The sequence below is a fragment of the Gadus macrocephalus genome, chromosome 5, assembly GCF_031168955.1.
Source record: "Gadus macrocephalus chromosome 5, ASM3116895v1".
Lineage (NCBI taxonomy): Eukaryota > Metazoa > Chordata > Actinopteri > Gadiformes > Gadidae > Gadus > Gadus macrocephalus.
The window spans coordinates 12,483,709-12,506,883 of record NC_082386.1 but is presented as its reverse complement, the minus strand read 5'-3'; the positions used below and the strand labels follow the sequence as shown (position 1 = coordinate 12,506,883).

Genomic DNA, 23,175 nt, shown 5'->3' with positions numbered 1-23,175 from the left:
TCCACTCTATTGTGGAAGGAGTAGGGTCCCACAATTTGTAAATGATAAGAAAGAAAGATAGAATCAAGCCTAAGTAACAATAGTTGAGCACTCACCTAATTACAGTCACAAATCAAATATTGTTGGAAAATAACTTACTTGGCAATCACTAAATGAAATGAGTAAGTAACAGACACAGATGACTGGCACCGTGTGCGACAACATTACGTTGCTAGGCAGTGGGCGTGGCGTGTGGTTGCCATGCATCTACGTCACTATTCCACCTGCCGTAGTACCTTCGGTTGCCACACGAGTGCGCCAATGGGCCGGCAACCTGTACAAACCCCAATCATCTCAACGTGTTTTTTCCTTTTATTTTACACCAAAGTCCGAGGTGTTGCACTTGATATAATCAATAAACCCTAACTTTCGCGAGATTCCAAAAACGAATCCTTACTCATACCACCTCACGAGGTTTTTGCCAACAGCTCCGACGGCACGCATGTTCCTAGTCATTTTTGACTACTCTAGCAGGTTTGAGCTGCTTAAATTTATTTCTCACTGAAAGGGAAGTGGGTGACTGTGCTGTGAGACATTTGACTTATTTTCCAGAATAAAAACGATGAATGGTCTGGACGGAGGAACTCTGCCCCAAATAAGTGCCGACCATAAGCCGCACGGACACCATGACGTCAGCAGCAGAGCACTGAACTAAAACAATCAAGCCTCACTCCCCTCTCTCCTGCTCCCCGCCGGGCCGTCTTCCATCCCTCACACTCAGGACACATCGGCTCCACGTAAACGAGAGGTGCTAGCTCAGAAGTTATCGTGCGATTCTCTCCAACGTTGGTCATCGCACGTCGCGACATCTCGATTGTTTAGCCCCTTGTACCGGAACCCTCGCATCCCGCTGGACGTCTCCCCTGGAAGCATGTCTGCCAAGCCGAGTGACGAGCTGGGAGGCTCGGAGGAGAAGTGGTTTGGAGATGATTATGAACGGAACGGCCTCTTCGGCAGCAGCACGCCGTCCGGGTTCGGCGAGCTACGTGACGAATTCGAGCCCATGAGCGCCGACGGGGGGGCGAGCGACCTGGACCGACAATTCAATCAATTTCAAGACGACGTGAAAAGGCCTGCCGTTGCTATGGAAACTGCATCTATAGGTAAAGCGGTCAATTTATATACGTCTGATGTGAACGTCTTAATTACACGGAGTATCACTCCATCGTGAAGGGGTCGCCCCGAGTGGAGGACCGTGTGAGGGGATCCACACCCCGGGTCGGTGGGGTGCCCGAGCAGGAGCAAGTGGAGCCTTTTGTTGTGGTCCTAGCCTGATGCTCTCACACACAAACGCAGACACTCATGAGATGTAATTCACTCTAAAGTTGTTTCTTATTGAGAATATGTCGGTGCATGTGATCATTCGTCTTATTTTCTGGTGAATCGACACTTGGACGTTTAGCCGATGGAGAGGCTGAATCGTGCGAAGGATAATTCCTGAAAGTTGGACCACGAGGAGGTAGTATGGTTTTAAAACCATCCTGTGTGCTGTGCACCGGCCGACACGCTGCCCGTTTTGTGGACCTGATGTACGCAAATGTCCCCTGAACGGCCCTCAGATAGCAGGACAAAGCCTATGTGTTGGGCATACTAAATTTAAAACCGCCATTTAGTAAAAGAAAATGCAATACAAGCAACATTTGACAACCTTTGACATGGATTGTCAGTGGTAATAAACAGCTTATTCAAAATGACAACTGTAATTAAGGTGTAATTTCCACATATGCGCTATTCTTGTGGCTGCTGTCTATTCCCATCTTAATGGATGTTAAGAAAGGAGGTCCCAGTGTTGTGTGTAGAGGGTCCAGGACCTAAAGTTCTGAGTGGATCAGGGACGTGGTTGTGGATCCGATACACAGAGTTGTGTTATTGTTTTCGTGGGAGCTCACTCATACTCCGGCGTCTTCCGGTGTGCTCCTCACCTTCCTTGGCATGGTTCAGCGTGTGCTTCTATTTTTAATCCTGGAGAAACGGGGCTCGCCATCCGCTCGGAGAGATGATTCGGAGCCCTGCGGTTTATTCAGGGGTCCACTGAAATATTCATGAGATGGTGTTGAAAGCCTCCGCCTCTCTCGCTCTCTCGCTGTCTGTCTGACTGTCTCTCGCTGTCTGTCTGTCTGTCTCTCTCTGTCTGACTGTCTCTCTCTCTCTCTCTCTGTCTGTCTGTCTCTCTGTCTCTCTCTCTGTCTGTCTGTCTGTCTCTCTCTCTGTCTGTCTGTCTCTCTGTCTCTCTCTCTGTCTGTCTGTCTCTCTGTCTCTCTCTCTGTCTGTTTCTCTGTCCCTCTTCATTAACACTCCAAATCTAGCTACACGGCCTCACTTCATCTTCAGTACATCACAACAAAATCCGGTCCTGGGGAGAGCATTGTTGTCATGATTAATTGTATGGGAGAGTAATGAATCGGAACCTCAGAATGTAGCATATTCTCTAATTCCCACTCAACTTCTTGAAATAATCAGCAAGGATGTCGTTATGCTGCAGGAGAAGGGCCAACTCAACTCATCCATTCAAATGCATTCACACATGCCACAGACACACTGATTATGGACCTAGCATATGGCTTAGCATGGTTCAAAGAGAGAAATGGCTGCTTGCATTCCCCCCAGTTATCGTTGAGGCCTGGCCACTGGGTCAGAGCTGCTGTTCTGTCCCTGGTGGGCCCGAGGGCACTGTCGCGCCACCGCCCTGCGTGGCGACAGCAGTGGACGGCCGGCCCTTGGAAAGAAGTGCGCTAGTCTGATCAGATCTTTGTCAAGGACCCTCGGCCCGTGGGCGCAGTCGTAACAGTTCTGCCATCCCTGGGTTCACCTCAGTCGCAGGGTTCACTCACGCCTAGCTCAGTGGATAGCCTCTGGGATAACCAACCAAGGGCAATCCAACAAGGCTAACCAACAAATAGTTCAGTCTGGAGCCACTGGGCTAACCAGCCATGGCCAGCTCACCAAGGCTAACCAACCTGTAGGTCAGTCTGGAGCCGCTGTGCTAACCAAACAAGGCTAACCAACCTATAGTCCGAGTCTGCAGCCACTGGCCTAACCAAAGGCTAACCACCCATGGCTAACGAACCATAAGTCATTTTTTGTGACGTGGCTATCTCACCAAGCCTACGCAAGAAGCCTTGAACTTTGGACCTTTTGAACCTTTGGTCCTCTCAAAATGTGGTTTATCACAAGTGACTGACCCCAGACCAATAATGACGGCAATTCAATCCGGCTTGAGTTCCAGTCCATGTCAAAGGACACAGACCTGGCATTGTAGAACCAACAGGCGTATACATCTCATTTGTTTTTGTTAGTCCCATCTGTATCCAACCTTTTCAAAGGAAGAGAACCCAAAACAACATGTGGAGCACCTACTCCACACCACTCCACCCTCACCACCTCCTGATCCACTGTGACTCACGGTGCGAGAAGCTGGGTGTGAATGACATGCGTCAGGGGGCTGAGCTCTGGGACATGAACCAACACGAGTACTGAGCACTGAAGCCTGATCGCATTTTAATAATCAAAATCTGTCACTGGTGCCCTTAGTATCGCTTGGTAGATTAATAACACAATAGAGGGCGAAGCAGGACCTCGCCGACCAATCAGCGACAGGCAGAGGCGAAGATGATGCATAAAACATCTAGGTCTCTTGTACAGCCAAGCATCAGTGGATGACAACAGGGATGAGACAGCACATTACCTGGCTGGGACGGCCTCGTCTCTATTACTCAGAGACAGACAGCACTTAGCAGACTGCACGGCCTGGCAAAGAGAGCACGCCATTATGGAGAAACCGAGCTCTCTGCTCCTGTTACCGTTCCTCAAGGGGGTGGGGGTGCAAGGGCCTCTCTTGCAGACGCAGCCAAGACGATAAAGATGGAGGGAGGAGGAGTGTGGGTGGGTGGGGTCGGGCGGTGGGGAAGGGGGGGGGGGGGGAGGAGGTTTACGTGTGAAGGGTGGATACAATTAGCGGGCATGTGATGCGAAGGTCAGCAGTTCAAATCCCCAGACACAGACTACCAGGAGAAGGAGGTGTTACAGATGGAGACGTACGTCGTTGCCTATGGAATGGGTTCTTAGATTATGGAGGCCCTTAGGAGCTTCAAACCCTCTGGTTTGACTGTTTGCTGGCAGTGAGGGCAGAAATGAATACTCGTCTCAATGCAGAGCTGAGTCAGTTTGTAAATCTGTCTTTGGCTGTAATGGCTCAGGCATAACTGTCAATACAACTGGAGTTGTGAAAGATTACATATATATATATATATATTTGAGCGGCAGTGTGTCTGATATTGCCGGCTGCCAGAGTGACATTGGAGTCCTCTGAGCCAACACTATGTGGCCGGCCAGCTTTCCGTTCAGTCATCTTCCCCAGGCACTGGGCACCATGCGGTCGCTCTGACCCAGGAGGAAGTCATTCATGATGGCCTCCGAATTAACCAAACCCCAGCTTCATGGGACGACCTTTAGCAGGGCGTCGATCGATATTATGGTGTAGTCCCAATGACACCAAAGATACACCAAAGATGTACACCATGAAGAACTAGCTTTCGACATGGTATGTAATAAAGTTCCCCCAAGCTTCCCACGTTTTTATATACGTTGTGTTGTTGAATTTAATTCTCAATCCATTATTTGAGGTGATGAGTCTGTCTGCGTGTCTAGTGCTTTGAAAAGGAGTAGCGACCCTAAGACAGTCTTTTGGCAGCTGTGAGCCAAAGCAGCCAGCTTTACTCCCTAAGTCTGGAGTAGGATGTCTAGCCCTCCATCCATCCGTCCATCTATCTATCAATCAATCCACAAAATAAAGAGCGTAAAATCCATACAGGAGGGCGGTTACCAAAGCAGACGCGTGCTGGACTGAATGCGAACAAAGGGCATGATTAGCATTTATTCCATAGGCTTCAAAGGGACTGCATTGATTTAGCTATGCTAAAAAACTGGAGCAACAATAGTTGTCTTGCGTGGTCTTGGGGCTTCGCTGTGCCTTAAGTAGGTTGAATGCAACACATTTTCTTACAGTAATTGTGGATACTATGGATCAATGGTGTTCCTGGCAATTGTCCCTCTCTTCCCCTCCCCTCTGTGTTGCTCAGGGATTTATTGAGCTCTGAGTGTAGCTTCGATATGCATCTCCCTTTTGAGTGACATTGAGTTCAAACAATTTGAGTTCAACACCTTGGCAGTAATAGTTCCTGCGACCAGATCCGTTGCTGTGGATATTGTGTGAACCTAAACCAGAAGGACAGTGCGTTAAATGCTGGGCAGAGAAAATCTGAGCATAGCTTAGTTGGTTATTAAAGTAGTTTTGTTTGTCAAAAAGATGCACAGTTTAGCTACAGACGTCGCATATACACAAATATAGCATAGTTGATAGTCAATATAGTTGAGAGTATTGTGTAGGCCCATGGAACGTAGATATGGGTCAAGTCCGTACAGAATATGGTGGTTGGAGAGGGAGGAGGAGGAGGCAGAGCTGTAGCCAGCTGTGCAGACCGCAGCTCCTGTCCAGGGCTCCGCTTGAGCTGCTTGACATATCTGAGAGATAATAAGTAAGTAAAGTTACACCTATGATCCTCTGCTGGAAGTTGAGCATTTCTGTAGGTTTAATAGTTGTTCTAAGTACAGAGATATAGTTTTTAAACTGCAACACACAACGCATGCATTGCTTCTCCAACGTGTCCCATGGACTTCAAAAGAGTCTGCTAGCAGTGAGTTGCTAACTTAGTATGCAAGCTAGCAAGCTAAAATGCTCTTAGCCAGGGTAGAGGTTGATGGCCTTTTAGTTTCAACCTAACTCTTTCACTACTTTGAAGAGATTTTAGTTGAATTGCTATCTTTACCTTCCTTCCTGTTGCTACTTTCAGTTATTTGATTCTTGGTCAATTCACATGGGAAGCACATGCATCGATTTCTGATCAATAAGTGTGTGGCATATAAACCACTGTACATGGCGTCTCCTAGCGCCACAGCGCTCAGATTTCACAGCTGCTGCATGCTCTTTTCACTACTGTAGTACTTTAGAAACTGTCTCTTCTCACATATTTTCGCCCCCTGCCTGATAATTAGAGGGCCATGCCTGGCATAGCAGAGACTGTCGGAGCACATTAATCTATGAGCTGCCCTGGCGGTGTCGAGGACAACAAAGGGAATGCCCCTTCACTGTGCCATCAGCCACCAGGGCTGCTTCTGTTTACTCAACCCTCTGTTCTCTCGTCGCATGATTGTTATGTGGCAAAACAATGCAAGCTGTGAATTCCTATTTTGTCGCATGCCGACTTGTCTAGAGAGGGGTAGAGAAGGCGTGTGTTGTGGCCTGATGGGATTCTCTCTGTCCCTCAAGCCGCTTTGCTGCTTCAGCAGGATGGCTGGGTGGAGCCCCTCCTAGAAGCTCCTCCCCTCTGCTGCTACAGCAGCCTGAAAGGTGGAGCCCCTCCTAGAAGCTTCTCCCCTCTGCTGCTTCAGCAGGCGGTGGAGCCCATCGGTGACCTTGGGTGTCTTGAAAGGCGCCTCTAAATTAAATGTATTATTATTATTATTATCCTAGAAGCTCCTGCACTCCGCTTCTTCTGGGTGGAGTCCCTCCTAGAAGCTCCTCCCCTCCGCTGCTTCTGGGTGGAGTCCCTCCTAGAAGCTCCTCCCCTCCGCTGCTTCAGGGTGGAGTCCCTCCTCGAAGCTCCTCCCCTCCGCTGCTTCAGGGTGGAGTCCCTCCTAGAAGCTCCTCTTCTCCGCTGCTTCAGGGTGGAGTCCCTCCTAGAAGCTCCTCCCCTCCGCTGCTTCTAGGAGGAGTCGCTCCTAGGAGCTCCACCCCTTCGCTGCTTCTAGGGGGAGTCGCTCCTAGAATCTCCTCCCCTCTGCTGCTTCTAGGTGGAGGCTGGGGGGAGGCCCTCCTAGAAGCTCCTCCCCTTTTCTGCTTCTGGTCGGAGGCCCTCCTATAAGCTCCTCCCCTTCACTTCGCTAATAGCAGATAAGCATCCACCCTCGTCATTCACCCGTGTTCCTCTGGCGAGGTTAACCAAGCTACCACACACAGTCAGTCACACAGAAGGCCAGTTGCCAAAAAAACACGGGATGGATGTTTGTCCTCCAGTTGGTTTTCAAGGGCGCTGTTCAATAACCCGGGGCGCTACTAAACTCTTCACTGGGCATGTGCCCCCTACTCTGATCCGAGCTGATGCTCTGTTGTCAGGGTGACGCCGGATGGCACCTATACCATGGCCACTCTGTAAGAGGATTATATCAGTGAGGTTTCTGCTTGTGGGTCGACTAGCCCTTGCCGGGACGCTGCTCCACACAACCAGGCTGGACAGACCTCTCGCTGAGGAAGGAGGGATGACTACGCTGGGCTGCACAGAGGAGAGGGTCTGAACATAAAGGGCAGACTCAAAGCTCAAGGGCACAGACAATAGGGTTGCTTGGCTTCTTCACCGTCTTACTGCCTCTTTCCTTTTTTTTGTGCTAACATGTTATGTCACCAACACTCCCCTGTGTCCTGGCTGTGTTGGTGCCATTTCACCGCAGTATGATGTATCCTTTATGACCACACTCAGCAGCCCAGAGAGGACTGGGAGGGGGGAGGGGGAGAGAGAGATGAAGGGGGGTGGGAGGGAAAAGGGCAGGGCGGGGCGGGGTGGGGGGTCAGGAGGAAGAGATTGGACATCCTAATCCGAAGTGCTCCTCTGTCACTCCACAACCCCCCCTTCCTCTTGAGTGAATGGATGGCGATGATTTCTATTTTTAATTCCTCCGCTTCCCAGCAAGCCGTGTACAGCTGGAATAGAACCCCCCCCCCCCCCCCTCTCCCAGAGCTTGGTGTGGGGGGGGGGGAAGAGCAGGGAAGAAAAACACGGTGTCAGATAAGAAATACACTCTCCTCCTATATGCTATGCTGGGTCTAAAAGGGCTGTCCAACGCAGGTCACCAGGTTCAGGCCCAGCAGATCTCCACCTCCCTGCATCCACCGTCAAAGAACGCTAAAATACCTACCTGGGAGTTTTTTCTTGCCCGTGTGGGGGCTTGGGTAAAGGGGGGTGTCATACATATTTGGCCTGTTAAGCCCTTTGAGACTGTAATGGTGATTAAGGGCTATACACATACAATTGTATTGAATTGGCACCATCTAAAAATACGCAGAATGAAAACAGTGATCTCTCACTTTGTGGACCAGAATAAACGGAACTTGGAACAAGTACTATAATAAACAATAACTCTGAAACAACATTCCACTCTTCACGCAGGGGTCCGCAGCTTCAGCAGGGGAGGGCCACTGTTTTGTTCCGTCATTTGTCACTGCGTTACGATGTTCTGACTGCTCCACCGCTGGTTCATCCCTGCAGTGTTCGAGCTCGGTAAAAGAAGGTTCATGAAATAAATATCCTGTACATGATTGGACTGGCCCCACACCAATAGCTCAATGTTCAGGCACATTGCCAGACAATACACATGCGCACGCACGCAAACAGAGAAAATGATTGCACCTTGCACATAACATTGTGTATATGGTTGTTAATCTATTCAATTGGGTATCTTTTGTTGTATGAATATATAATAAAAACGATATACACATAAGACGTTATTTAATGTGGGATTCATCTAGGTTATGTTGTGTTTAAGCACGGGGAAAGAGAAAGGTAGAATCCCCTCTGAAGAGTGCACCTCTCATCCCCCTGCTGTTTAAAAGGTGTAAAGACAATTTGCATGCAGCTTCTTTTTACAATGAGTTAAACTGAATTTGTACCAAAGGAATAGATATTTTTACCAGATGAAATATAGATTTGATCATTTAAAAAAAGTCTGATATTATCAGTGAATCATACGTTCCATAATGCCTATCTGAATTTAAGGCAGGCAGCGTCTGTTCTTCCCTGGGTGCTAATGAGCCCGGGTCGGTCAGGTCCCAGCTGGAGCCCTGATGCAGCATGGCCGCACATGGGGGTTGTAAAATACTGAGGGATGAGGTACCACATCGGGGACGCCTCTCAGCTGCCCACTCTGGGTGTGAGCTCGTGTCCATCCATCACCCTGGAGATGGTATTCAGTAGTCTAGTAGTAGTGCCTTTTTACATCAATAATGAAATCAGGACTAAGTGCTCTAGCCTAGCCCAATGCTAATCCTATATTTGGGCATGCTGGATGCTAGTTAGTGACTTTGATGCGTATTTCAGACGACATGCAAAACAGACAACAGGTCGGGTTGCACGTCGAAGGACCTGCAAAGAAAACTACGTTAAGCGCTATCGTCTGTTTCCATTGTAGTCTGCACGTACAACGACGGTTGAAGAAAACGCACACACAGACACAAGCACTGTTAGGGTTTTGTGTGATGGAGAACCAGACACGGTGATCTCTCTCTGACAGTTTTAAACCTACATGCCCAGGCCTGGCACCGTGGTCTTTTAGGGGGGAGGGGTTCCAAACAATCAGCCTTTGTCCAGCATGGGGGCACAAGACCTCTCTGTTACTTCTGCCTCAGTGATCAGCACCTCCCTCCCTGAATCCCCCTGATCTCTCGGTGCCTCCGGCCGTCCTCGTTATCAAACCGTTCGCTCTCGGGCTGATTTTTGTCCGAGCCATGTGACGCTTGCCAGACACTGATGTCGTTCTGTCTGGACTCCATCCCTCACCCCCTGGTTTATTGACACAATAAACAGGCACTCCTTGTGGTGTGCACGCCTCGTGAGATCTTAATGCACTTTGTCCTCCAAGGAAATGGCTTTTAACAATACAGCTGGCAGGAGGAGACGGTGCATGCTTTTACACCCGTACAAAGGTTCAGGGGGATTCTTGATCCCTTTCTCACTGGGCGTCATACCCTCATGCAATAGAGAGCAACAATTGTTTGGCTAAAGATTGAAACCTCGTTCAATCATAGTTCCTCGTTCAACAATAAGGCAGATTGGATTGTTCTTATTGTTCTGATTGTTAATATTTTCTTATTAAAATATGTAGCATCCAATGCCCTGTGGATCACGCTGTTAAACATCATTGATCTTGCGTGGCGTCATTGGTAACCGTTGGTAACCCATCCCTTCTTGTCTGCGCCTCCCTTTTGTCCGTGCAGATGACCCCATGTCTGGACTGTTCCGGAAGCCCATGAGCGACGACGGAGACCTTTACACGTCCCTGCTGTCCAATCAGAACTTCCCAACAAGCCAGGAGGCCTCCTACCTCTCAGAAGAGCTGAAGCCCAGCAAGACCTCCCCCACCTCGACCTCACACCTCCAGTTCTCCACCACCTCCTCCACCACCTCCTCCTCCAAGACCGTCTCCTACGGGGAGGAGGACCTGCCCAGGTCCCTGCTGGGCTCGGACAAGACGGAGTCCTACAACTACATGGACATCAGCCACGGGGACGAGCTGCTGACGGGCCAGCGCCCCGACCCCCTGGCCAGCCTGATGGACACCAAGGTGTCCTCCACGTCCGGACACGACTCTCTGGGGGGCTACATGGACCAGATCCCCGGGAGGGACGTAGACCAGGACGACGACGACGATGAGGAGGAGGAGGAGGAGGAAGACGAGAACCTGGGCCCCGCCTGCGACTCCCACTCCTTCCCCTACGTGGAGGAGCCCTCCGACGAGGAGATGTCAGACTACCGCTCCTACCGGAACCTGGGGGGCACCTCCGAGACGGCCAGCCCCGTGAAGATCACCCTGACCCAGTCCCAGACCCCCGCCGCCGAGCCCGAGAGCCAGCCCCCGCCACGCTCCTCCCCGGTCGGCGGGACGGACCGCGAGAACGTCCTGAGCGTGGGCACCGTGGGCGTTCCCACGGTGACGCTGTCGGAGCCCGAGGACGACAGCCCGGCGTCCACGCCCAGCCCGTCCCCCACAGGCACATGCATGCACATCCACGTGCACACTCACGTGCACACTCTTACCTGCAGCTACGCAGCCTGTTCTATCATCTGATCACTTCCCTTTATAACATCCTCTTCTCTTCTCCATACTTCCCCCCCCCCCCCCCCCTCCCGCTGCAGATCCAGACTTCCCTTCACACGAGATGTACAACACCAACACAGTGAAGCGGGCGCCGTCCAAGAGCAGCGCGGCCGCCAAGGGCCCCAGCAAGGAGCCGGGGGCCAGCAGCAACGAGTCCGGGGACTCTGAGATAGAGCTGGTGACCGAGGACCCCGCCCCACGGGGCCAGACCTCCCCCAGCACCAAGACCAGCAGCGGCCCCTTCCCCCCGTCTCCCGTCAGCAAGAGCCCCGTGACCCCGCCCGGCAACCCCTTCGACGCCCCCCCGGTCGCCAAGGGGGGCCACCAGGGCCTGGCCGCCAGCCTGGGGGCGGGCGGCGCCTACAGCATCCTGAGGGAGGAGCGAGAGGCGGAGCTGGACAGCGAGCTCTTCATCGAGTCCGCCTCCGAGGAGAGCCCCAAGAGGGAGCAGGGCGGGGCCGGCCCCAAGCAGGCCGCCACCCTCCCGTCCCCTCTGGTGCCCGTTGTCACAGCCCCCCCAGCCCGCTCCCCCCTGGAGGAGAAGCCCCCCGCCGGGCCCCCGGTCCAGGCGCCCGAGGCTGTGAAGGCCCCGGCGGCGAAGACACCCGAGGAGGATGAGCGGCCCAGCAAGCCCAAGCCCCCCATGGCCGCCGTGCCCCCTGAGGTGCGCTCTGCGGAGAAGCCCCCCCCCCAGGAGGACGGGGGGAGCCAGAAGACGTGCGGCGGCGAGGTCAAGGGGGACCTGGCGGCGCCGGCCGGAACCGTCCTCCTGCAGAACTTTGACAAGCAGAAAGGTTGGTCCCGCCTGTTGGGGTACGCAGACAGAACCTGTGACCTCCCAGTCTGGTGGAAGAGGTTTTCCTTTTGGAGGCTATTGTTTAATTGCTGACTAGTTTGACTAGTTTACAAAGTTCTGCTATATCACATCAACTTCAAGCTTCTGTACAGATTTACCTTCCTGCCACGAGCAGAAGTGGGTCTATATATACTGTATTCTCTGGATAGTTCTCCTCTGAATGAGAAGGCTCGTTTTCTTCTGCGAGTGGGACTCTGATTACATCCACCTCCCTGAATGTTTTAGGAGCTGCGTGGTGCGGTGTGGTGTGGTGTTGCCTTGTGTAGCTGCCAGGAAAGCCAGGAAACGAGAGGTGGTTGCCTCTAGCGACTGGCTGGCTGGCCTCCTCCCTGTGTGTCTGGCTGCCGGCTGCTTCCTGCCTTGTGTTCCATTGTCTGCCTCCCTCTGCTGGTTCACATCATAATAGACCCAGCCGCACCTCCCTACACTAAGCTCAGCATGGCAACCAGCAACACAAAAGCTGAAATCACCTTCCAGCTGATTAATCATGGCTGTTGCTGCAAAAGGGCGTGGGCCCAAGAACTGGGAGTCGTTTTCCAGAACACAATCAGAACTCAACCGAAACCCTGTTGTCATGTGACTGCCATGTTGACTCGCACTCAGCTGATGTTATCTCTGTTTAATCCCATCAGTCGGTAGTTTTAATCTTTTTGTCTACATCTATCTGCCCTCCCTGACCTGGTAAACAGTAGGCTATTGGCTGTTCCCTGGCCTGGTAAACAGTAGGCTATTGGCTGTTCCTGGCCTGGTAAACAGTAGGCTATTGGCTGTTCCTTAGCCTGGTAAACAGTAGGCTATTGGCTGTTCCTGGCCTGGTAAACAGTAGGCTATTGGCTGTTCCTGGCCTGGTAAACAGTAGGCTATTGGCTGTTCCTGGCCTGGTCAACAGTAGGCTATTGGCTGTTCCTTAGCCTGGTAAACAGTAGGCTATTGGCTGTTCCTGGCCTGGTAAACAGTAGGCTATTGGCTGTTCCTGGCCTGGTAAACAGTAGGCTATTGGCTGTTCCTTAGCCTGGTAAACAGTAGGCTATTGGCTGTTCCTGGCCTGGTAAACAGTAGGCTATTGGCTGTTCCTTAGCCTGGTAAACGGTAGGCTATTGGCTGTTCCTGGCCTGGTAAACAGTGGGCTATTGGCTGTTCCCTCCCTGGCCTGGTAAACAGTAGGCTATTGGCTGTTCCCTCCCTGGCCTGGTAAACAGTAGGCTATTGGCTGTTCCCTCCCTGGCCTGGTTAACAGTGGGCTATTGGCTGTTCCCTGGCCTGGTAAACAGTAGGCTTACATAATCCTCCTCATCATGTCAGAACTGGGGCAGCGTTCAGACTGAGAGGCTTAGCGTGGTGATTCTGACCGGGGCAGTGGTCGCCATGGCGATCACATTAGAAAGAGGGAGAGGGGTTTGTTTTGGTTTGCAGTGGTCAGCACAGACGCCTGCATTAATCTCTTGGGTTTATGAGCTGTGTGTTGTAATGCTGGTCGACTAACAGTGGGTCCCCACTGCAGAGCGCATGTATGAAACGGTGTGCGACGTAGGGGTATTCAAGGATAAGGGGTAAAGCCTTTTGCCCCTGGTGTTTTGTTTACTTAACGGCGAGTGAGGAGCTTCTGGATAATTCTGAAAAGCAGGTCAATGTCTGTCTGTTGCAGGCCATGGCGTGGTTATCACCACTAGAGGGCGCCATGCACCCTCTTTATCGTTTCTTTGCACAGCCGCTGCTGTAGCGGGGGATTAGAAGACGTCATGTACCAGCGGGCCTGTGCCCTTCCCCGACAGTTACCATGGCAACAGAGGCAGGAGCGCATGCTCAGAGGCATTGTGAATTTTTTGGTCTATAATGGTGGCTATTGGGTCTTGTCAATGTTGCGTTTCAGCGGAAGGAGGGGCTGTCTGCAGGGTGGGGTAGGGGGGGGGGGGACTGGACAGGAAGGATTCAGTGCCTAATGTCAGGCTAGACACTGAGTATTATCGCATGCCGATTGTTTACAGAGATGAGAGAGACCGTCACCATGGAGACCAGTCTCCTCTTTAAACATCCAGCATTTCACGTGTTCGCTATTTTTACAAGGGTGCTATTTTGAATTGCAAATGCATTGCGTGGGCGTGTTGAGAAAACGTGCAACACACACACACACACACACACACACACACACACACACACACACACACGGGGGACCTTTTGTGGCTGAGGAGTACATATATTAAACATCAGGCACTCCAGCCTCTGTCGGGAGAGAGTCTCTGGAAATAGCGGCTAGCTGGTGTCTCTGCTGTTAGCTAGCTACTCCGCCGTGCACGCCTCCTGACTGTTTTCCAGAACCTTCCAACACCGTGTCGTCTCGAAGCTCGTACTACACCACCCCCAGGACAACGCCACCTCTGCTGGCAGCCTGAGCGCTGTGCAGTAAACCAGAGCCCTTCAGAGCTGCGGTTTAAACAAGTGCCTTCACTGCCTGCATCAGCACTGTGCAGTAAACAAGAGCCCTTCAGAGACCCGGTTCTGTTTAAACACGAGCCTGCTGGTTCTGGGGTCAGAGCCCTCCGGTGACTCAACGTTTTTTCAAAGACATATTATTTAATGACATTAAACAGATCAATGAACATTTCCTGCTCCGAACAGATAGCGCGGCACAAAGAGAATCATGGCAATTACATGGAGGCACATCTGCCTGCTTAGACGTCTTATCAGAGAGGAGGGGTTAACCCTTCTGCTGCCAAACCGTCCCACCAATGGCACTGGGCTTTGAAGCTCTGTTGGGACTTTTATTTTGAAAATGAAACACAAACGCACACACATGGTCTATCCCACCAAATCCCCCAGGCTCCTCATCATTGCATGACTGACTTGCTGCGGAAGCTTCTCTGCGTTGGTGTTTACAATTTGCTTCACACACACGCACACACGGCCGCAGCCTCCCTCATCTCTCTCTCTCTCTCTCTCTCTTTCTCTTTCTCTCTCTCATCCTTCTGTTCTGGCCATTTGTTGGTCATGAGCATCGCTCCGTGTTTTGGGTGAGCCAGCAGAACCTTGGAAACAGATTCCACCCCCCATCGCTCTCTCGCTCTCTCTCTAGCTCTCTCGCTCTCCTCCCCCCCATCCCCCCTCCTTTTTTCTATCTGTCATCTGAACGCTGCCGCTGCCGTCTTGCAGCCAGCCATTCATGCCTCGGTGGGACCAGCGTGCGTGAGTCAGTGCTACGGAGAAGAGAGGGAGACAAAGCAGAGAGCGGAGGACATAAAGAGGGAGAGCAGAGCTAGAGGACAGAGAGAACAGGCTCCTTTGACTGACCACCAGCATGCAGGCCGCTGCAGACCCAGTGTCCCAGAAGGAGTGCTCCTGGAGCGGGTGGAAAGGCCAGGGTACTTCACCGTTTATACCCCATTTTTTTTATTCTCCATTTTCTTTAGTATTTGACGTTTTTGTTTGTATCGCCGTCCGTGTTTGCGTCTCGTCACGCCGTGCATGCGCTGTGTTTAGAAGCCTATTCTGCAGGATGATGCTGCATTTGTGTGTATGTGTGTGTGTGTGTGTATGTGTGTGTGTGTGTGTGTCTGTACACGTAGTTGTGTGTACACGTAGGTGTGTGTGTGTGTGTGTGTCTTTACCTGCAGATGAATTGAACAGTGATTGTGTTGGTTGAAAAGCGTCTCGATGTCGTTTCAAACAATGCTATTTAAATATACTGCATAGAAAATGGAATGATAGTTAGATTTAGCTTTGCAAAGTGTGTGTGTGTGTGTGTGTGTGTGTGTGTGTGTGTGTGTGTGTGTGTGTGTGTGTGTGTGTGTGTGTGTGTGTGTGTGTGTGTGTGTGTGTGTGTGTGTGTGTGTGTGTGTGTGTGTGTGTGTGTGTGTGGGGACAAAGAGGTTTTTTTGGGAGGGGGTGGGGGGGTCTGTCTGAGGCGTTTGCGAGCATGTCAGCAGATGCATGTGTGTTCATCAGAGGGCTGCGTCTTTCATGTGCGTTACAATGTGACAGCCGGCGTTGAGGCAGGGCGTGTCATTGCCCCCCCCCCCTGGTTTAGTGCCCTGCGGGGGGCCCGGTCTTTCTCTTTCTCTCCTTTGGTAGAACGGCACTCGGTGCATATGAGCAGCGCTGACACACTTGTCTCTGTGGTAACCAGGACGCACCCAGTCTGATTACATCAGTGCCGTGGGCCGCCATGGCGCCTTGCGCTGCGCGGCCATGCGCTGCGCGGCCATGCGCTGCGCGGCCATGCGCTGCGTCCGCCGTCTGTCTCCGTCCACCTGTCTGCCCAGCCCCTCGCCAGCCCCTCGCCGGCCGAAGCGAGGGGAACGGCGTCCCTGCGCTCCCCGGTGTGTGTGTGTGTGTTGTCAGGGCCGGCGTACCCTGGTGGTGTTGGCTTGTAGGGTTTGGTGGTTGAGGGAGGGAAATGCAGAGCAGGTTGACTCAATGACGACGGCAGCGCCGGTGTGCTGAGAGACGCGGAGGCCGGACGCAGAGGATGAGCCTCGCTGACGCTCGGTGTGGGCGTTTGAGTCTGTGTGCCGTGGGATGCGCTCCAGCTCGTGGTCAGTGGAGGCCAGAGGGGGTCCACAGGGAGCTGAATCATCCCTGGTGTTAAGCAGGGCCTACAGTCATCGGGGGGGGGGGGGGGGGGGGCTCTGTCCCGTTTGAGTTCATCCCACCGCCCCACGCTGCAGAGTTGGCACCATGTGTGTGTGATGCGACGCTGGCCTCAGACCCGCACTGCTCGGTGTGTTTTACAAGCAAAGGGCTGCTGGACGCCTGCTGGTCATCAGACTCGTTTAATAGGGACCGACTGGAACTAGCTTCACCGTATAAAACCACATCCATGAGTGTGAGACACAGCGGGCCACACAGGCACCGCCGCTGCCCAACATGGCCGCCGTATAAACAACCCACGGACACCAGCCTCCACTCTGCTACCTGGAATATGCTGAGTTATCCCAGGGTGTAGCTAGGATAACTAGCGGTGGTGCCCCACTCTGTGTCCCTGGGGCTGTGGTTCTGTGGCTATGAGTTGCAGTTACCACATGAAGCCCACTCAGGTGTCCCACTGCCACTGATGCTGGTTCGGTTTTCACGTATTAAGGTAACCTGTTAGTGGCTAGCACGGTTATTGTCCCATTGTGCTCACCGTTAAGGGAGTGGCTGGTGTGTGTGTGTGTGTGTGTGTGTGTGTGTGTGTGTGTGTGTGTGTGTGTGTGTGTGTGTGTGTGTGTGTGTGTGTGTGTGAGAGAGTGATGGGGGGGATGGGAAGGGGGGGGGCAGGAAGGCACAGTGTTTTGTGCTTCCTAGTCCCCCAGATTCAGAGCACATGAGCGCCCTTGCAGTTCCCAAAGGAATACTCCACCCCTCCCCTCCCACTCCATCTTGCTCAATCAGCCCCTCCCTCTCTCTCTCTCTCTCTCTCTCCCCTGCTCTCCCTCTCTGCATCTCCATCTCTGTTAGTGGGGGATAGAAAATGGAGCACGGTAACTATGGTAACTGCATCAGCGGGCAGGTGCTCGCAAGATCGGTTGCGGCCGCGAGCGAGAGAAGAAAGCGTGTTTGTATAAATGCCGTTGTCATCGCCCGCGTCCCGGCCATCTTTGGTATTCTCCTGTTCAGATGTGCAGCCGATCTGTTCCACATTCAGATGATCGATGATGATCAATAATAAACGTGTTAGTTCTGGTGGAGGCAGACTGCTCTCCACCATTTTGAACACACTGGAGGCGTTACGGTAGTCTCTGCCTGCCTTTGTCTCGTACACGGGGCTGAGCCAGGGAATGAAGGCTCTCAGGCAGGGATCGCGCTCGCGCGCGCGTGTGTGTGCGTGCGTGTGTACGCGCGCCTGTCGACACTGGGTTATATTTTTGTTCTTTGGCAACCGCTCCCTTCAGCCCTCCCTTTCCCTCCTCCTACCAACCCCACCACCCCCGCCCCCCCCAGCTCAGGGGGCCTATGATAGGCCGGTGTGCGGGAGGCCCCTCCCCTCCAGCGGGAGAGGAGGCCTGCATGCGCTCCTTTTGTCTGTGCATAAAGCAGCTGCCTCTCTGCCTGTTCAGCCATGGGAGCCGCAGGTCAGTACCGCTCTTCCGCTTCTCTCTTGTGCTCCGTGTGTCTGCAACGTGCCGCACACCAAGCCAGCGTTTAGCCGCCGCAGGCAGCGCCGTGCCGTCCAGCAGGACCGCCTTGCAGCCCTTTGTTTGTGTGTGTGTGTGTGTGTGTGTGTGTGTGTGTGTGTGTGTGTGTGTGTGTGTGTGTGTGTGTGTGTGTGTGTGTGTGTGCGTGTGCGCGCACGCGCGCACATCCACTGTGTGATATATACAGAGTGTGGTCTTGTAGGTTTTCTGGTTAGTGTCTTAAACTGAAACGTTCTTCTCCTCGTCAACGGGGTGAGGAGGGGGTTAGAATCCTCCTGATGGCTCCACAGGAGACCAGGATCCGACCCATCTTCTCCTAACGGGGGGACGGGGGGGGGGGGGCTCAGATAAATGTCATCATTACTCATTCTGTCGTGTATAGGAATGGCTCCGGGCAGGGTGTAGGAATGAGTCGAGTGCCGCTCCCGCGGCCGGTCACACTGGGTCCCTTTCGGTAGCTTCAGTTGCCTTTTGGCTTCCATCTCCGGCTGGAAAGTAAAGATGGCTGTGATCACTATGCCGCGCACAGCTCTCCTCGGCTAAAATTAGAGCGGGCTAGCAGGCAGACAATCAGGATGGGCCGAGTGAGGCAGCGAGGAGGGCACCCAGGGGGCCGTAGCAATTTACTACCGGGCAGGAAGACACGCTTCCTCTACTCCTTCCTCCTCATTAGCGCCCGTGATCTCCAGGTGTCAACGTAAACGGGGGTTAGGGGGAATGTTTTGAATGAATGAATTTCCTCGAGGATGATGGAGGGAGGGGACACGGTGGTGGTTCGGCAGAGATCGTCGTGTCTGCACACAGTTGTCATGGAAACCAGCCTGTTTCTGTCCCTAACACACACAACGCGCTGCCGGCGGTACGCTGGGCCGGTCGCACCGCGGGGGTCCGTCCGGGCGCTGGGGGCTCAGCCATGTCTCCACGGCTTCAGAACTCCCTGAGATACAGCGAGTGGGACGTGGCAGGCAACCAGCAGATGTTTTTTTTTTTTTTTTTAAAGTGATGGCAGAACACTGGTTGGCTGGATGATTGGATCGGCAGCCGTCATTACATCACATAAGAAGGGAGGGAAAGAGGCGAACCCCTGCCTCTGTACGAAAGGTGATTTAGGTTAGGGCCACTTGGGTCACTGCGGCCCGGGCTGATCCTCGTCGTCCTTAAGGCTAACGCGGGTGCTGGTCAGAGCTAGGTCACATTGAGCTGTTATCTGGTCTCCGCTGATAGCGCCGCTATTTCTGCCAGCGTCCTCCGAGAACCACAAGTCAATCATTGACTTCCCAGTCGCATTGGGCACGCTTTTACAGATGTGTGTGTGTGTGTGTGTTTGAGAGCTGGCCAGGTGGTCTCCCCCCAATAACCCTCCACCGAACAGATAAGAACTTGCAGCTGTCTTGTTTGCTCCTGTTTGTATACTAAAATATTTTCCACTAACAAGCCGTTAGACCGCTGCTAAGACCGCTCTAAACATAGCAGGGATCTAGGAGGCTATTTAAAAGTTCTCTGTTTGACACCTTCACGCCATTCTCCCATCAGCGCGTCTCGATGGCAGAGCTGGGTTAGGAAGCTTGGTTACCACCATGGTCACATGACACAGAGCTGGGTTAGGAAGCTTGGTTACCACCATGGTCACATGACACAGAGCTGGGTTAGGAAGCTTGGTTACCACCATGGTCACATGACACAGAGCTGGGTTAGGAAGCTTGGTTACCACCATGGTCACATGACACAGAGCTGGGTTAGGACGTTCACATGAGAGCTGGGTTAGGAAGATGGGTTAGGACGGTCACATGACACAGAGCTGGGTAAGGAAGCTGGGTTACCGTGGTCACATGACACAGAGCTGGGTAAGGAAGCTGGGTTACCATTATCACTAGACTGACACAGAGCTGGGTTAGGAAGCTGGGTTACCATGGTCACATGACAGCCAGCCCGTCTCCCAGGACATCGGTCGCTGAGCAGCCTCCACATGTTTGACCCAGATGTGTGTCGAGTGGTGCAGAGCGGCCTAATCCAGTTAGGAAGTGCTAGGGCCTAGTTCTGGAAGCTCGGGTGGTGACGGGGAGGGGGAAGACGGCCGAGGGGGGGCCAGGGGGTCTGCCGTTGGGCGTGGGGCGCTAACCCTGACCTCTCTCCCTCTCCCCCAGCCGTCGACCTGCTCTACTGGAGGAACGTGAAGCAGTCCGGGGGTGTGTTCAGCAGCGTGCTGCTGCTGCTCTTCTCCCTGACGCAGTTCAGCGTGGTCAGCGTGGGAGCCTACCTGGCCCTGGCCGCCCTCAGCGCCACCATCAGCTTCCGGATCTACAAGTCCGTCCTGCAGGCGGTGCAGAAGACCGATGAGGGACATCCCTTCAAGTGAGTGAGGGGCCGGGGGCTGGGAGTCTGAGTTTAAAGTGCTGCCAGCCACGCTCGAAGTGGAAGTCACCCAATCAAAATGGCCTCTTTCTGATTTGTGGAAATGATTGTCAGACGAAGTGACGTCACCGGGCACCAATCGGAAATGAGGTTTGCTGTCCCTGTGGTTTTCATCTCTCTTCTCCCTCGGGTGTGATTTCTGAGGTTGTCCGAGGATTGTGGCTCAAGGCGTTTCCCTCCCGTTTGCGTTTCCAGATCCTTCCTGGAGGTGGAGATCGCCCTCTCCCAGGATCAGATCGGGAAATATGCAGACAAGATCATGCTGTACAGCAACACCTGCATGAAGGAGCTGCGCCGCCTGTTCCTGGTTCAGGACCTGGTGGACTCCCTGAAGGTAGGCTCCTCGCCCCGGCCCCCACCCCCTGAACCGCCCCGCAGGCGCTATGGGCTTACATTTAAATGAAGGACATTTAGCACACGCCTTTATCCAAAGCCATTTACAAAAGTATATTTGTCAGAAGAAAGAGAAACAATACGTCGCTGTCGGTACAGTAAGCACGTTCATAGAACCAAGTGCCAAGCACTAACATAATCGCGAGGTTAAGCCCATTCCCCGTATACAACAAAGATAGCTAGGATAAGATGTGTCACAATGCTGAGTACTATTTTTAAGTGCAACGATGTACAACATACAATAAGAGGTGTTAGGGGGTTAAGGCTATGCACGTCTCACAATGAAGGAACAACGTGTAACACACAGAGCTCCTCGCGGATAACAATGCTTTCCTCTGTGCACGGTGTTTCAGTTTGCGGTTCTCATGTGGCTCCTGACCTACGTGGGCGCCCTCTTCAACGGCCTCACGCTGCTCATCTTGGGTGAGGCTCCTTCTCACACTCCCTGCTGTGCTCCTCTGCGCTACAAACGAGCCGACGGTCTGACGCCGTCGTCTGCAGGGCAAAGCCTTCAGCGGCTGTGATCTTTAGTTCTGCACACATGTGAAATAGCCCAATGGTGTGAGTCTTTATGCAAACAGCCACACTATGATATGCATTATGACCATCATTTGTACACAGTGAGGACTTTACAAAAAGCTTGAAGACGTTTCTGCTGTAGATCAGCCTTGGCTGGAGATTTTGTACTCATTCTGCTCCTTTTGTCTCCCCAGCTGTGATCTGCATGTTCACCATGCCGGTGATCTACGAGAAGCACCAGGTATGAACGTACTATTTGTCGTTAGTCAGCGTGTTATCACCATGACCATGCTGATAGAAAGCGCTGACCTGTCTCTTCCTCATTCCCCTCTCAGGCCCAGATTGACCAGTACGTGGGCCTCATACGCACCCAGGTCAACTCCGTGGTGGGAAAGTAAGTGTCGCTTTTCAGAGGATAAACCACTGTTTAAATGACAGTGCATGAAGCGTTGTTTTATCAGCGCAAGAACTCTCGCTTTAAATATTTACATTAACATTTAGGGAATTTAGTAGACACTTTTATCCAAAACCACTTACAATAAGTACATTTGTCAGAAGAAGACAATATATCGCTGTCGGTACAGTAAGGATGTTCATAGAACCTAGTGCCAAGCAATAACAATTGTTAGGTTACCGTAACCGATTCCCCGTAAACAACAAAGATAGCTAGGATAAGACGTTACACAATGCTAAGTAGTATTATAAAGTTCCAGGACGTACAACATACAATAATTGCCTACATTAAGTGCCAGGACATACAACATACAATAATTGCCTACATTAAGTGCCAGGACATACAATAATTGCCTACATTAAGTGCCAGGACATACAACATACAATAATTGCCTACATTAAGTGCCAGGACATACAACATACAATAATTGGCTACATTAAGTGCCAGGAGTCCAGGACGTACAACATACAATAAGTGCATACATTTGATTAAGTACGCCTCATAAAGGACTTGTTTGGTGTTTCCCCCCTAGGATCCAGGCTAAGATTCCCGGGGCGAAGCGAAAGGAGGAGTGAAGCGTGTCCCTCGCTGTCCAGTCGAGCCCAGAGAAGGCAGCTCGCTGTCGGGGAAAACGCCCAGTCATCATCCGTGGGGCATAGTGCTGTGTCATCATGCTGTTCTCTTAAAAACACGAAAACCCCCCCCCCACTCCACTGAAGAAGCCCCCTCCCCCTCCGTTCTTTAGCGGCTAACGCACTAACACACACACACACAGTAAGGTAGACGATGTACACGGATAAAAATACAACAAAAAAACATTTTCTTTTGTGTTGCTTGTTATGAGGTGCATGAAGTCGAGCCTTGAGTCAATCATATTTGATATATATTTCGTGCAGTTTTTATTACGCTACGATTTTGTTTTGCAGTGCTTATGACTGTAAAGGTATGGCACAAAAGAAGCTCAACGCCCAGAATTGTTGTGCTGCTGCTGCCGATGTGAAATACCGCTTCGTGCTTTGGAGTCGGCTGGTGGGGTTCTCCGTACGTCAAGAACCTCGGCTTCTGAGATGGTTTCCTTTTGGTGTTTTCAAGCACAACCTCATTTAACAATAAGCGTCTTAGATGTGGTAATTGTAGGGTTTTGCTTTTGTATAACCATTAAAAAGGAACAATACACAAGCTTATGTTTTAGGTACTGTTGTTCGACGCCCATGAAGACGAGGAGTATCTGGCGATATTTAGCTTGTTTGAATACATGTCCAACTTTGTACTTTGTTCAACTATACTCAATGTAGTTCTTAGACCCCGGACTCCTAACTATTTGCACTTACAGTATGTATTTAATTACAAGATTAAGAAAACAATAAATGTACCTTGATGTATAATGTCTTTTTCTGCTGACTAAAGGGATCCACTTTGGATCCTTGATTTAGTGAACGTTGACTCGAAGGAGAATAGTAAAGTAAAGG

General features: G+C 52.0%; 1 protein-coding gene across 3 annotated transcripts; it reads left to right on the top strand.

Annotated features, from left to right (window-relative positions):
- Positions 1-623: 623 nt before the first annotated feature.
- rtn1a (reticulon 1a) lies at positions 624-23,091 on the top strand. 3 transcript variants are annotated; one of them, XM_060052405.1, is made up of 9 exons: positions 624-1,142; positions 10,082-10,855; positions 11,001-11,756; positions 20,073-20,280; positions 20,536-20,674; positions 21,087-21,156; positions 21,447-21,493; positions 21,588-21,646; positions 22,239-23,091. In XM_060052405.1, the coding sequence occupies exons 1-9, from the start codon at positions 911-913 to the stop codon at positions 22,279-22,281; spliced, it is 2,328 nt and encodes a 775-aa protein (XP_059908388.1). In that variant the 5' UTR covers positions 624-910; the 3' UTR covers positions 22,282-23,091. The 3 variants fall into 3 exon arrangements, with proteins under 3 accessions (XP_059908388.1, XP_059908389.1, XP_059908390.1); XM_060052406.1 differs by lacking the exons at positions 624-1,142; positions 10,082-10,855; positions 11,001-11,756 and adding an exon at positions 14,674-15,174; XM_060052407.1 differs by lacking the exons at positions 624-1,142; positions 10,082-10,855; positions 11,001-11,756 and adding an exon at positions 17,749-17,865.
- Positions 23,092-23,175: the final 84 nt, after the last annotated feature.